Raw genomic sequence first — 16,321 nt, 5'->3', positions numbered from 1 at the left:
CGAACATAGTTTTTGTATTTGACAAGTGACTCTTTTGAGCAGGAGTATTAAAAAAATATGGGAAATTAGTCAGAAAAATCATGAACCTTCACAAAAATTTGGTATTTTTCACGTCTTTTAAAAGAGGTCTTAAAAATGATTAACTTTTCAAATCGTGCGAATTTTCCCCACTAATGTTTCCGACATAAATTCCGCCTACGTGTAATAGTCATGGGAAATCCGCACGATTCAAAAAGTTGGTGATTTCCCACATCTTTTAAAAGTGGTTGTAAAAATCATCAACATTTCGAATCGGGCAGATTTCCCACACTAAGGTTTTCGGCATAATTTTCACCTCTGTTATGCCAAAAAATCTACGCGTAATAGTCGGAGCTACATTCCATCTTGTGGGGAAGATGAAACTGAAGATGATATGGATGCCCTAGAATTAGTGACGACATTCCACACAGGAAAAGTTTATGCCGGAAACTTTAGTGTGAGAAATTCACACAATTCAAATAATTAGTGATTTTGTTATCTCTAGCCAATTTATGTCTGTAATCTTCTCCAAGACCTTATTCATATTCTCATTATGCTTTTCCCTTCACTCGTATGCCAATCATTATTCTCAAAAGCACCGTCAGAACAATATCTTTAGCCAATTGAGAATTACCTCTAAATAGTACCCAATGCACCGGATACAAGAGTTTTGTTATTTGGTCATCATCCCAGAATAATACTAGATTGAGAACCCATTGTTTACTCAAACGATTGCAATGATACTTCCAATCTTTCAGTGTTAGCAGACATAACTCACGTATCTTGGGTGGGAGATATTGAGGTTCAAACGAGAAACTTGTTTTCCATAACGGAAATTGTACAGCGTACTCAATTAAGTCTTCACTTTGTAAGTTTTGTAGAGCATTGGCCGATCTATCTTTCGTGTTGGAAATGTGGCCCTCCAAAGGTTATTTTTTCTTGTTGGGGATAACAATTCCGTTCTTGAGATTCCCATGATATTTATCACTATAGTAAAGTGATCTTAAGCCATTAATGACCGAGCCAAAAATATTACTCCCTTCGTCCCATAATAATATGTGCACTTTCCATTTTCGTCTGTCCCATAAAAATATAGGCATTTCCATTTATGAAAGGTTATTCTAACTTATTATCTCGATACATCAAGTTATTTACAACTTATACCACTATTATAACACTAACAATAATATAGATCCACTAACACTACTTTAACTCATCTCTCTTACTTTATCATATCATATGCCCATATTTTTATGGGACGGAGGGAGTATAAAAGTTTGGTTCAATAAAATAGCACTACTTCTCGGGATCTTTTATATAATCCGAGCTTGTTAACTTTTTGTGAGCCAATTAGACAAAATTATGTTGATACTTTCCACGAACGTAATAGATGCAGACTTGTCGGAAAAATTCATCTTCCATGTATTTGAATTATTGATATCGGCCAATCCGGTTTGATGACGATTATCTTTCCCCACCATAGGGAAGCAAGTCAATTGGTCTCGATTTCCCAGGCAATTACCCATCACGTAGGCTTTGTTGAAAGAGCTACCTTCTTGAATTGTTGTATATTGAATTTCAATTCTTTCTTTCGTTCCCTATTTTTATGATATTGTGTATTGAGTCATTTTTATTTTTATTCAAAATAACAAAGAAGAATAAGAGAACGAATGAGTTTTATTGAAAAGAATAAAGATGATAAAAGAAGAGAAGAATGATGAAAAGAATATATGAGAATAATGAAAACGTATGAGCCGAAGATATTTATAAAACATAAGACACTACTATAAAATTGACTTATTATGGCACTCGATATTGCCACTAGAAATATGTTGTCATTACACTTTATTAATAATGGCACCTTAAGCAAGTGCATTAACAGTGATTGTAATGAAAGATCATACGTAATTAAAGTCTCAGTATCATTACACGTAAGACTATCTTCATCTGTGACACTCACCCAACCCAACCCCAATCAACCTTTTAATAAAATATTCATTTCTCTATCCTCCACATACACAACCCTCCCTCAATTCAACCCACATCAACTATTTTACTTCCATCAGTGACCCCAACCCAATTAAATATTTCTTTTTCATATATTTTATATTAATATTTTGATTTATAATTAATTTAGATGTATTAAATAATGTCTAAAAATTATAATAAAAAAGTATATGATTCAAATTTAAAATAGAAAATATTAGATATTCAAATAATTAAAGCACAATATAATAATAAATTACACACATTAAAACATACAAGGCGATAATAGAAATAAACAAACCAAAATACAAATGAAGAGTGAAAAAAAAGCTAGCTTAAACAAGATAAACATTAGTACATATTTAATTGTTTGTGCCAAATTTAATCCAAATGTGCTCAATCAAATCTTCTCGAAGAGCAATATGAGCTTCTCTATTGCGGAGTTGAGCTCGATTAGTCATATATGATGACAAGCTCCCGATCCGTTGAGTGGAATAGCAAAAGGCTTCAACATTTTCTTCATGTACTCTTGTATGCGTATCTTGAATAAACTCAGTGGCATCATAATAATTTTGATATGTATCACGTTCATCTTCTACTATCATATTATGCATGATGATACAAGCCATCAAAATTTTTCCCATCAAAATCTTATCCCATACAAGACACGGCCTTCGCAAAAATGCGAAACGTGCTTGTAGGACTCCAAATGCTCGCTCAACATCTTTTCTAATAGACTCTTGGTGTTGAGCAAACAACTTATGCTTTTGAGTTTGTGGAGAAGTGATTGACTTGACAAATGTAGTCCATGCAGGATATATGCCATCAGTAAGATAATATGCCCTATTATATTGATGACCATTCACTACGCAATTAACATATGGTGCTCGACCTTCTAAGACATCATCAAAAACAGGAGACCAATGGAGTACATTAATATCATTGCACGAACCTGGAGTCCCAAAGAATACATGCCTTATCCATAAGTCGTATGATGCCACAGCTTCCAAAATGATCGTTGGTTTTCCACTTCTCCCGGTATATTGTCCAGCCCATGCGTTAGGACAATTTTTCCACTGCCAATGCATGCAGTCTATACTCCCTATCATGCCTGGGAAACCACGTTGATCTGCTACATATAGAAGTTTAGCCATATCTTGTTCAGTAGGTCTTCTAAGATATGTGGCACCAAAACATGAAATAACACCATCAACAAAATGCATTAGAGAATCTCTTGTCGCCGTTGAACTCATCCGCAAATATTCATCGACGACATCGGATGATGTCCCATACGCCAACACCCGCATAGTTCCTGTACACTTCTGTAAAGAGGACAAACTTTGTCTCCCAGCAGCATCGCGTCTCTCCTGAAAATACTCATCGTTAGCAGTTACAGCTTCTACTATCCGAAGGAATACGGATTTGTGCATGCGAAATCGGCGTCGGAACACCTCAGATCCGTACGTCGGGTTGGGACCAAAATAGTCATTGATCAAACGCTCAGCACCAATCTCGCGTTGCCTTTCACAATACCTTTTTCTGACTCTAGAAGCTTGGACCCCTGCAGTTAGATTGGGAATGTTAGATAACATATTCTCAATAATTGTATAAATTTGATGATTTTGTTGAGAAACTCGTTCTTCCCATTGATTGAGTGCAATGGTATTTGAATCATCAGAACTTGAATCTGATGAAAGTGATGAGTTTTCACTGGAAGACATTTTTTTGGAAGTGGAGTGAGTATTTGGTGTTATCTTCAAAAAGAATTCACAAGCTATTTATAAACTAAATAGTGTCTACAAGTGGCATATAAAAAAAATTACGCTTGTGACATTTCCATCACTTGATAGACACACTTGCAGTAATGCATGTGACATGTGACATATTAATCACTTTATAAAGAAATTTGATAGACACACTTGCAGTAATGCATGTGACATATCAATCACTTTTGCCAGAAAATGCGCTTGTGACATTTCAATCACTTTTGCCAGAAAATGCATGTGATAAAGAAATTACGCTTGTGACATTTCAATCACTTTTGCCAGAAAATGCATGTGACATATTGTTTCTGACATCCCACTTAATTTTGCATGTGATAGAGAAGTAATGTTCTTGACATCTTAATAATTATTTTTACTGGTAAATGCACAGATATCAATCTCATATCTGCAAATGCATGTGGTAAAAAATGATGTTTGTGACATCCCACTTACTTTTGCAGAAAATGCATGTGACACTAACTTATATTACATAAATTTATATTACATAAAGTGCAAACAAAGATCCAAATGAAGCAAATTAAGATCACAAAATCTAACATTACATAATTAAAAGCACCCCACATACAAATATTACTACAACTAAGATCACACCAAACTAATATTACATAACTTATTCTCACACCAAACTCATCTCAAACTAAAAGCATTCATTTTCCAAACACAATCTCCATTAGGTTGCGTTTCATGTCTTGATCTTCTGGGGACAAGTGCTCTTTCTCCAACAACTTAAGCAACATTTTTTGGTACATCTTCATAGAGGGCTTATCCACCTTTTAACTATGTTTTAAATTCTTATCAGATTACATACTCAAATGAACACCAAAAAAATAATAGTTTTTTACCTTTGTGACATATTTGGTTTGTCTTGCAAAACAAAACAAGCATTGCTCTGTCCTTAGAAGCCATAAGTGTTTACATTGGAGTAAAAAAAACACATATACAACCTAACTATTGATAAACATAGTACAATTTAGAGATCCAACAGAAGCAAATATATTTACTAAATAGAAAAATATATACTACTTTCAAAGAAGGAAAATTAAAACTCACTTTGATAAACCCAACACACAACCAAATACTAAGTTTTCTCAATCTCCAACCCAAGGCATCACTAACTCCAAAACCTATAAAATTCAGACCAACAAAGTTTTTAGAGACTTAATCTACACCAAATTATCCAAATTCTAAACTTGGAATTGCAACATAACTGTAATCCATAAATAAAATTGCAAAATAAATACAATAACGTCTAGGGTAAGGAGTGCAATTTTTAGGACCATTGTACACAGTGAGATAACAAAGGAGTATTGCTTGACTCGCTACAAAATTCACATACAAATTAAATAGTTCAAATTAATCAATTACACCACAAAATGTAGAAATCAAAGAGAAGCACTTTAAATATCTATAGATAGTGCTAGAACGGCAAAATTAAAGAGAACTACAAATTAACCAATTACGCCACAAAATGTAAAAATTAAGGAGAAGCGCTTTAACTACTGAGATAGTGCAAGAACGGTAAAATGCAGGACTACACCAACATACAATCCTGGCACTTGCAGATTAATTCGAGGCTTCTTCGATTTGTTAGATGAGAAGGCGTTAGGGTTTGGTTGGGAGTTAATGGCGGTGAGAAGGTGCTGGGTGGGGTAAGTTTCCACCAATTTAAGTATCAAGGTTTCAGAATTTTTAAATTTTGGAGTACTAAGGCCTCAACTCTCTTGTTTTAACCGTCTCATCTGTTAACTATTCATGGTCCACTGTACTTTACACTCAATCTCTTAACTAAGAGACAGAACCTGCAACCATCCATCTCTTATCCGTCTCTTATCTCATCCCTTAACTATTCATTCAATTTCTTTTTTTATTTTTATTTCCAACAAATTCAATTAATAAAAACACACTTCATTAAATAAAATAAAATTACAACTTAAAATTCTTAAAAAATAAAAAAAAACATAATTAAAAATCCTAAAAAATTTAAAAATACATAATTTAATTTCTTCCGCTCACTCTCTCTAAATTCAAAATCTCAAAGCGTAGAGAAGCAGAAGAAAGATCATGTGCGTCTACCGGTTGCCAAATTTTGCCCAAATGTGCTCCATTAGATCATCTTGGAGTTGGGCGTGGGCGGTAGAATCACGTGTCCTTGCCCGAATAGACAACCGATCTTGCAAAGACGGATGCACTCCACTCCGAGGCGGACTACTTGCGGTAGAGCTTCAGGGGGTTTTTGGGTCGAACCAATTTCCCGCCTCGGGTCTTTCGTCGGTGAAAATCATGTTGTGCAAGATTAAGAACGTATACATGATGTCGACCATACTCTCCATGAACCACGTACGAGCCGGGACTTTGATAATGTTGAAGCGCGCTTGGAGAACCCCGAACGCCCTCTCCACATCCTTACGAGCAGCCTCCTGCTTCTGCCCAAAAAGAGCCTGCTTTTTATTCATCGGCCTGTTGAACGTCTTCACGAAGGTTGGCCACTTCGGGTAGATGCCGTCGGCAAGATAGTACCCCATTTTATACCGCCGGTTGTTAGCGATGAAGTTGATGGCCGACGCTTTACCATCCAAAACTTCGGCAAAGAGGTCGGATTGGTTGAGCACGTTGACGTCGTTGTTCGATAGGGTGGCCGTGCCTTTGTGGCAGCTCGTGTATGACACCCTCCACGCCACAGGGCAATTCTTCCATTGCCAATGCATGCAATCGACGCTGCCAAGCATCCCGGGGAATCAGTGCACTTCTTCGTGAAGGTGGAGCAGAAACTGACAATCTGTCATGCTTGGATTCCGGAGAAATTCGTCTGTGAAGGCTGCCCAGACGCCTTTGCAGAATTGCATCAAGCACATTTTCCTAGTGCTTTCTTCAATGTGGAGGTATTCGTCGAACAAATCCACCGTTTGTCAAGTCGCAAGCTGACGGATCGCTGCAGTACATTTCTGCAGCGTCGTGTGGTTGGGACGGCCGACGGCGTCGAACCCTTCTTGGAAGAACTCTTCCCGGGCTGCCAATGTATTTGCGATGTGGAGAAATAGCGGTCGCCGCATGCGGCAACAGCGACGGAAGTAGGTATCTCCCCATAACGGGTTATCACAGAAGTAGTCGCGTACTAACCTTGCGGCGGCTTCCTCTCGGTTACGATGGATGTAAGTCCGGGATCGTCTTTGGGGCGGCGCAGCTTCCTCCGTCTCCATACGTCGATCTTCTTCAAGTGATTCTTCCATTATTCGACGCATATGCTTAAATGGATCCATGAATAGATTAACTTTGGTAGGAGAATAAAAGAGATGATTTGAGATGAAAATTGGAGAGGAAAGAGAGATGATTTGAGAAGCATAGATGTGTGTTTGTGTGTCACGACCGCATTTTCTAAGGATAGAAAACACGGTTGATCGCGACTAGGGGAGGATTAAAGAAGCGGGGAAGAAGGGGGAAAATCAACACAACTCAACCACAGCCCGAAACAAATGGGAATAGCTCGAAATAAATCAGAGTTTTGAACAAAATAGACTTGAGTCTTTTAAGATGCACAACGGAAGCAAATGAACGCGGTTCCATGTATGAAGACATGAACCTCCGAGAGTCAAAATCTGACTGAATTAAGTGTCTTGTCTCAATAGCACTTCCTCCACCACTTCGCTGCTCAACCTGCACATTTAGAAATATATGCAGGGCTGAGTACAAAAAGTACTCAGTGAACACATTTCCGAAAATTACACATATACATTTGAAAATATTGTCAAGCCATCATCAAAGAAACACTCGGGGCGTTGTTGAAAAGACCCGAGCTTACTAAAAATATCTCATTGGGTTGCAACCCCCCTTTTTCCGGTACTTAGCCATATCTGATCACATTGTGCCGTCGAGATGGTGTTCTCGCACGGTCACCTTCTCTGCCCATCATGTCAGAGGTATTCTTGTGCCGGGAAGGTGGCCACCTTCCTCAGTCACCTGCTCTGCCCAACATGTCAGAGGTAGCTTGTGTACATTAGTCCGAGCGGGGACACCACCCTCACTGGGACCCGAATTCGATTTACATATATCATCATTCATAAATCACTTGGTCGTAGCCAACAGATAGGCATCATACACAAAAACATTTATGGCAAGACAACATCTTTAAGAAGCACGAACTTGTGTTCGTGTTTTCATAAAATACGATTTGTATTTTTAGTATAAGAAAGCTCACCTTGATCGTTTTTTTTTTTTTTTTTAAAATTAACTTCATATATTTATATCATATATATGAAGGAGGAAATTACAAATCAACTCCTATAACAAGGAGGAAAGACAAATTACGCCACCCAGGGTTCGAACTCGAGACCTCCAGGATGGACGCGGTATCCAGCACCCTTTACCGCTAGGCCAAGGGGCTTGGATAAGCTCACCTTGATCGTTTAGTTCCCTTAACTTGAATCTTTCGTTCCGACTTTACTTGCGAACATACCCTCCGTGAGTAGGACGTTGTGGAGTTCACAAGGCTGAAAAGGGAGGTTCTTGAAGTTGGAAAATTTCAATTCCACAGTTAGGATTGATCTAGGAATTTGGCACCCTTCGAAGTCTGTCGTGGATTTCAAAAGAAAAGATCTCCCTGAATTCTTGTTGCGGCTCGTTGCAGTGATAGGGAAGGGAATGGATCATATGTTGTCTCTTTTTTTTTTTAGATGAATAAACTTTGGTGAAAGGATGAGGCGGTGGAAGGGTGAGGCGGTGATGGTATTTAGGTGTGAGGAAAAGCAAGTGGCCTGACATAATCCTATCTCAAATATTCTTCTTTATTTGGAGAATGATTTCATTCTCTAATTAAATGCACCATTTAATGCTGTGTCTGAAAAATAATTGAGCCCAAGGGATCTGCATTCCTTTTTATTTATTAATATATATATTTTTTTATTAATTGATTATTTATTTATTCGTTTATTTAATTTGGTGTAGGTATAATCGGTTCAAGTTCGTGGCTGTCCGCGTTGAAGCACCCGATTTTCTTAGAACGTAGGATGTATAAATTAAATTTTGTTGGACTTTTGTTGGATATATCGGACATTAGAATTTTGATTATAGTACTTTATTTATTAATTTAAATTTATTATATTCATATAGGTGTATTATATATTTGTGTGTTTTATTCACTTGCCTATTGTCAAAACAAATAACGACAACAATCTATCGTAGCTCGGATTTAATCGCATAAAAGTCACTTATATAAATAATCAAGCTAATAATATAGTTTATAATAATATCGGCTTAGCGGGTCGTTACATTGTGTGTGTGAAAGAGGAGTATTTATAGAATAAAAAAAGAATAAAACATGAACAAAATTTTGAAAATTACCGTTGAACGGTCATATGACCGTTTTTAATTTTTTAAAATTTTGTTTATTAAATTGGAATTTTTTTAAAAAAAATGATTTATTAGCGCCGGAGCGTTCCACGTCGCACGAGCGCGTGGCGAGACAGCTCGCGCGCCGTCTCGGTGGGACGGGCGTCTCGACGGGCTGGGGACGAGACGGGACGCTGCAACGCGTCCCGCGGCCGTCTCGTCTCGGAGGGACGAGATAAGGGACACCCGCGAGACGCATTGCGGGTGCCATAAGAGATGCGTTGCGGATAATCTTGAGTTTTAAAATTTTAGAATATACTAAATCTTAACAAGTTTAAGTAATGGAGTATAAGTTACCGCCAAAATATTTACTAAATGTTTCTTTCTTCATTTACCATTCCAATATTCCATTGATAATCAAAAGATGTTGATTATTAGAAGTGCGGTAATTAACTATTATTATGGCGTTTACTTCTCAGTGTAATATTAGTGTTCGGCATAAACGTGGTAAGAGACCAACGTAGTATTTATAGTGGCAGTTTTTAAAAGTTTAGCGAAATAAGTGTAGTGAAAAGTCGATTTTCTGATGATGAAAATAATATATGAGAATGATAAAAACGTATGAGCCGAAGTTATTTATAAAACAAAAAATTTCATAAATCATTGTACATTACTTTATATTTTGTTTCTTTCCTTTTTGTCAATCGACCACCAAAGCAAAGTTCTCATAATTATATACTCCGTATTCATTACTCTCCAGTTTGTTTCCTTCCTTTTTTTTCATGCCAGAATTAAGAATAGCTAAAAGCTTTCATAAATATATTAAAAATTACTTTTCTTTAATTTTTTTCTCCTTTTTTCATGCCATGCTCAAATATCACTAAGTACTCCATGAACAATTGTTTGATTATAAATTAAATCTATTAATTTTAATAAATTTTGAATAATTAAAATTAGTAATCTCAGGAATTTGTAAGCCCTTATTCTCAAATTTATAAATTGTGTGGTTTTCGGCTTGCAACCTAAGTGGGCCAAACCCGAAACATGATAGGCGGCCCGGTGGATTGACCAAGGTACAACTACTATCTATTATCTCTTCATGTTCAACATCTAATTCGACATTTAACTAATTATTTTTAAAATATAAACATGATAGGGTCCTCGATTTAGTGAATCTCGCTGAAAATCATCTCCAGTATCTTTATCTTATTTGATTTAGTATCTTTTATTTTGGTTAGTTAATTTCCATATCTTTTGTAATCTTTTATTTTAATTATTTTGCTTGACTAGCAAGATAGGTTTAGAGTTTAGAATTCTATAAATTATAGAATTCTCTAGTATTTTGATACATTGAGAAATAAAGTATAAACTTGTTCTCATTCCGGTTCTGGCGGAAATCGCCCCCCTAGCACCTCAACTTCATCGCCAGCGACATCAAGTTCTTCCCAAGGAAAGCATCTGTCAAGCACATGGGCTTAACATCCGTTCTCGGTGATTCAACAGCATGATCCTCAAAGAATGCATTCACAACCTTAGATGAGTGTTCGGCAGCACTAGTAGGGACCTTAGATGTATGTCGTCGTGGATTGACCGGAATCTGACTTGCCCAAACTGTCTCACCCTCGACGTATGGTGTCCGTTGCTTACTCATTGGTTCTTGGCTCATGTGGGCAGCATCATCACCACCACTTGAGTCATCGAAGCAAGGAAATTTCTGCTTCTGAAGCAGACTAGGATTACCACCGTCCCCTACAATTATTGGAGCTCGCTTCACCATGCCGACTGATGTTCGGCACTCGAGATTATCATCATGCTCTCTGGAATCTGTAGAACCTTCTCCACTGTCATTCATCTCCTTCAGACTGTAGCCGGAGCAAGGCTTCCTTTTATAAAGGATCTCAGCTCGAACGACGTTGGCAGTGGAAGAAACTGCCGGTGACGGAGCCTCTGCCCAAGGTAGCGGATCGGAAGTGGCAGTGTGAGGCTTCCGAACAGGACCGGCATTGTCTGCACACGGATCAGGGTCAAATTGCTGCTTGACTGCCAACAGAAAATCATCCCAGCATTTTCCGGCATTATTATCCATCCAGTATGCCCTCCAATCCGACGCCGGGTGATCGAACAAGTATTGTGTAAGGTATAGACGATCAGATAGAGGCGTGTAACGTTGGTTGTAATATATCTGCATATTCTTAATCCACTCGACAGCATTCTGTCCGTTGAAACGAGGAGGATCGACTCTCAGGAGTGGCAAGGGCTCGGCCTTGAATCCCAGCGGCGGGTGTGTGATTGACGGAGGAAGTATCCAACACCGCGGAGGCTCTGCGACTGGCTGTTGGTCCGGCGGCCGAGTATGCCACGACGAATGTGGAGGTGAGCGCTCGTCAAGGCTGTCCGGAGGCTCCTCGGTCAGTGTATGACGTCTGAAATTGGCTAGAAATTCGCCACGAGCAGCAACCAGTTGGCGCAAGTCCACGAGGATCTCACGGAGAGCATGTTGTTGTAAAGATTCCTGGAGAAAAGCCATGGAAACAAGCGGTGGCTGCGTGGCTGTGATTATTGGAGTATGGATTGAGATTGTGAGGATTTTGTCGTGAGTCGTGAGTTTTGAGAGATTTGGATGGAGGAAGAGTAAACAATGGAAGCACCAGTTGATAGAACCTTGTTCTATCGGGATTGAGCACACACGTTTGTAACAAGAGCAAAAGGAAGATAAACCCTAGTTGAGGTGCTAGGGGGCGATTTCCGTCAGAACCGGAATGAGAACAAGTTTATACTTTATTTCTCAATGTATCAAAATACTAGAGAATTCTATAATTTATAGAATTCTAAACTCTAAACCTATCTTGCTAGTCAAGCAAAATAATTAAAATAAAAGATTACAAAAGATTTGGAAATTAACTAACCAAAATAAAAGATACTAAATCAAATAAGATAAAGATACTGGAGATGATTTTCAGCGAGATTCACTAAATCGAGGACCCTATCAAAACACGTATATAAAAACTCAATTTTATATTTAATATACATATATATTTAATTTATATTAATATAATATTAGATAAATAGATTAAAAAATTTAAATTAATCATGGTTGTGAACTGATAGACCATTAATAACTGAGACAAAAATATTTTTAAAATCTGACTCAATATCTTTCCACCGTCTCTCGTGAGATTTCACATAATACTCAATACACATTTCTATATCATCATATTTGGCCCCCTTTGTTAACGTAATACGGAGCCACTGATAAAAAGTGTAGTTTATATTCTCCACTATCGCAATAAAATTATCATTGTTTAAATATTTTATCGTCAACGTATTAAAATCCTCATGATTGAAGAATTTCTTATAAAGCTTAGAATCTTTCTCCTCCATAGATTAACAGCTAAATTCGCATTGATTTATGAGAATATCTATTTGGCTTTGCAGAAGGATCTTTGCTCGTCTTCCTCTTGTTGTATTTCATAATTTCACATTTCACTTTGTTGTTGTTTTATCAACTTATTGTTGGGCATGTTGGTAGACTTCTCTTCCATTATGATTCAATTACTTTACATAAAAGATGATAAGAAGAAAACTTATCAAAGAATGATGAAGAGTTGCTAGTTAATGAGTTATTTATAAAGCCATAATACTCTATAGTTACAGTTTAGTTTTTTTTTCCTTTTTTCATGCAACGATCAAATATCACTTAGAATAAACAATTGTTTGAATATAAATTGATCCGATGAGTTGGTCCGATTGATTGACCTGGTGGGTTGGACTTAGGTACAACTATTGTCTACTATATTATTTCTTCATATTTGACATCTAATTCGATACTTCATTGATCATTTTTTATAAATATAAATAACTACACGCAAAAATCTTCAATTTTATATTTAATACACATATATATTAGATTTTTTATTAATATAATAATAGATAAATAAATTAAAACATTCAAATTAACTATAAGAAATATTCTAATTTCAAAAATATGCTTCAAACTTTTTCAAAATGTGTTTAATTTTTATTTTACCTATACAAAATTTAAATTAGTATTTAATTATATTTAAGTTTAAACATATATCTCAAAATTATCATAATTAAATGTTTTGCATTCTAATAAATATAACTAATTTTCATAATTATGTATTGGATTAAACACATGTTAATTTAATCGGTAGCAGCCCGCTAGACTGGCCCAAAACCTGAACACTTAGGGTTAAGATTGAATATTTATAACCCGATAAAAATTCAATCCTATTAAGGCGCACCCGATTAACCCGCGATTTGAGTAGAGTTGGCACGAAACCAGCTAGGTTGATTGACATCCATACGTAAAAGCTATGAGGATCGGAGATAGACGGGAGTTAATTCTAAATATTTGTGCTAACTATATTTTTTTATTCTTTTAGTAATATCTGTTTTCTGGAGTTAATTTGCTAATACTCCTATATGTTTATAATTAATTATTAAACGGTGGAGGAAATAAAATAATTAGAGAAAATAAATCAAATTAAATTTTAATAATCGTATAAATAAATCTTAAAAATACAATTAAATTAGTACCCCACATATTACAAATTTATGCATAAAAATAAATAAATTAATCAAATTATAGTTATCATATAATTAAATCATAAAAATATGACGAAATAATATTATAATTTAATACATAAAATTAAATAAATCAAATCAAATTCTAATATCTATGTAAACAAATCCTAAAAATATGACTTAATAAGTAGTATATAAATTTAAATTAATCAAATTAAATCCTAATAATATATATAGCTAAACAATAAATTTATGCATAAAAATAAATATATCAAATCAGAGTTGTGATCAATGTCGAACTAGTTCGGCCTGTAAAATTAGTTCGACTTATAATGGGACAGTCTCTAGTAAGGAGTATTTATTTTTATGCATAAAATGTATATAGTTTGACGTTTTGACAATACTTAGCGTTCTGACTTGAATAGATCCATCTATAATATATATATATATATATATATATATATATATATATATATATATATATATATATATAGGGGAGTGATCAAAGTATAACTAATTTTAAGTGTATAACTAGAGAACAAATCTCAGCCATACATTTTGTTACTCCAAATTAATCCTATGGCTTAAACAAACTTTCAGATTTTTATGAAAAAACACTTGTCCAATGGCATTTTGGGAATTCAATATCTCAACATGAATTGCTGCATAACATATAATCATCAGATCGCCTAGAGGAGCTTCGCCGCGAGATAAGCCGCGGAGGCCTCTTCGGCGATGTTGAAAGTGCCCAGCCAGATACGTTTCTTGAGCGGACGATCCCTCACTTCGGCTGAGTACTTCCCCGATTTCCTCTTGTGCAAGCCGACGAATCAATCGCGTAGCGCCGCTCCTGGGGGAGAACATCACCTACTACACCGGAATCGGCTACCTCGCCGGCGCCGCCCAGGGCCTCGCCACCGCGGTCAAGGCGACCGAGCCAACCGATACCACGAAGCTCAAAATCAACCGGATCCTCAACGGCTTGGGGCACAGAGGGCGCCAGATCGGGAACCGCTGCGGCGTGATCGAGCTGATGTACGCTGGGCTCGAGAGCGGCATGGTCACGTGGAGGGATACGGACGACGTGATCAACAGCGTCGTGGCGGGATTGGCCACTGGAGCGCTGTACAAGGCGGCCTCAGGGCAGAGGGCGGCGGCGCTGGCGGGAGCGCTTGGAGGCGTGGTGGTAGGAGCTGCTGTTGCTTCCTGATTTCTCTTTGTGTAGGTTTTATATCTCTATTCAAATTTCTGAAATTTTTACTTTGAGAGAATATAAACTTTTTTTGGAATTTGAATTCGGAAAAAAACGTTGTGGAATCTAATTTTGGTGTAAAATGCGATGACGAAGGAGTTGAGCAAGAAATTGCAATTCAACGATGGAATTGAGCAAGAAATTGCGATGGACTTGTAGAACTTGAGTTCGGAGAAAAAATGTCTCGATTCGGAGGATAAAAACGATGGAGATGAGACAAAGTAGATTGATAAATTAAAAGATAATTAAAACGATCACTATTAGCATGATTTTACTTCACTGTTGTTAACAAAACACATCACTATTATAATGATTGTACTTCACTGTTGTTAACGAAATACATCACTATTAGAATGATTTTACTTTACTGTTATTAATAAAACACATCACTATTATAATGATTTTACTTCACTATTGTTAATAAAACACATCACTCTTATTTTGGTTTTACTTCACTCTTGTTTACAAAACACATCACTCTTATTCTGATTTTTCTTCACTCTTGTTTACAAAACACATCACTCTTATTCTGATTTTACTTCACTTTTATTTACAAAACACATCACTCTTAGCATAATTTTATTTCATTGTTGTTAACAAAACACATCACTCTTACTGTGATTTCACTTCACTCTTGTTCACAAAACACATCACTCTTATTCTAATTTTACTTCACTCGTTCACAAAACACATCACTCTTATTATGATTTTACTTCACTCTTGTTCACAAAACACATCACTTTTACTGTGATTTTACTTCACTCTTGTTCACAAAATACATCACTCTTATTCTGATTTTACTTCACTCTTGTTCACAAAACACATCACTATTAGCATGATTTTACTTCACTCTTGTTTACAAAACACATCACTCTTATTATGATTTTACTTCACTTTTGTTTACAAAACACATCACTCTTATTATGATTTTACTTCACTTTTGTTTACAAAACATATCACTCTTAGCATGATTTTACTTCACTCTTGTTTACAAAATACATCACTAATAACAAAATAAATCTATGAATTTGAATTTCGGATTTCATGTGGATTTTGTTCATAAACGAATTCTAGAATCTGACGTGGATTTTATTACTTGAATGTGAGACAATAGCGGTGGTAAAAGGAAGGAGTGAGTACAAAAAAGAAATGAATAGATAAAGAAAGATGATACTATCTTCAACCGTTAAACTAATAACAAAAACACTGTCTGCGTTCCCTCTCAAAACCAAAAACCAAATGATAACACTAAACCCAGCAACCTCAAATTTGCTCAATTTCAATCAATTTCACCAATTTTCACCACTAACCCTCAGGCATCTCCTTCCAATCCAATCTCGAACCGTAAATGCGGCGGTGCAGAGCAGCGGAGTTAGTAACATCTGCATAATCGACTGCCGGAAATCAAGAT

General features: G+C 36.3%; 1 protein-coding gene and 1 pseudogene across 2 annotated transcripts; one reads left to right on the top strand and one right to left on the bottom strand.

Moving 5' to 3' along the window:
• Positions 1 to 2,274: 2,274 nt before the first annotated feature.
• LOC121767449 lies at positions 2,275 to 5,419 on the bottom strand. Of its 2 annotated transcripts, none has more exons than XM_042163713.1 (2): positions 5,286 to 5,419; positions 2,275 to 3,565 (listed from the first exon to the last, which is right to left on the bottom strand). In XM_042163713.1, exon 2 carries the CDS (start codon positions 3,432 to 3,434, stop codon positions 2,367 to 2,369), a length of 1,068 nt encoding a protein of 355 aa, XP_042019647.1. In that variant the 5' UTR covers positions 3,435 to 3,565; positions 5,286 to 5,419; the 3' UTR covers positions 2,275 to 2,366. The 2 variants fall into 2 exon arrangements, with proteins under 2 accessions (XP_042019647.1, XP_042019649.1); XM_042163715.1 differs by lacking the exon at positions 5,286 to 5,419 and having other exon boundaries at positions 2,275 to 2,847; positions 2,957 to 3,920.
• An 8,974-nt stretch (positions 5,420 to 14,393) lies between these two features.
• Positions 14,394 to 14,868, top strand: LOC121766883 (annotated as a pseudogene).
• The last annotated feature ends 1,453 nt before the right edge of the window (positions 14,869 to 16,321 follow it).

Source organism: Salvia splendens, chromosome 15 (genome assembly GCF_004379255.2).
Source record: "Salvia splendens isolate huo1 chromosome 15, SspV2, whole genome shotgun sequence".
Taxonomy (NCBI): domain Eukaryota; kingdom Viridiplantae; phylum Streptophyta; class Magnoliopsida; order Lamiales; family Lamiaceae; genus Salvia; species Salvia splendens.
This window is presented reverse-complemented; position numbering and strand designations above follow the sequence as displayed.

What these genes read in the sequence shown, in the direction of transcription:
- LOC121767449 (XM_042163713.1), bottom strand. Translation starts at nt 3,434, where the DNA reads ATGCACAAATCCGTATTCCTTCGGATAGTAGAAGCTGTAACTGCTAAC.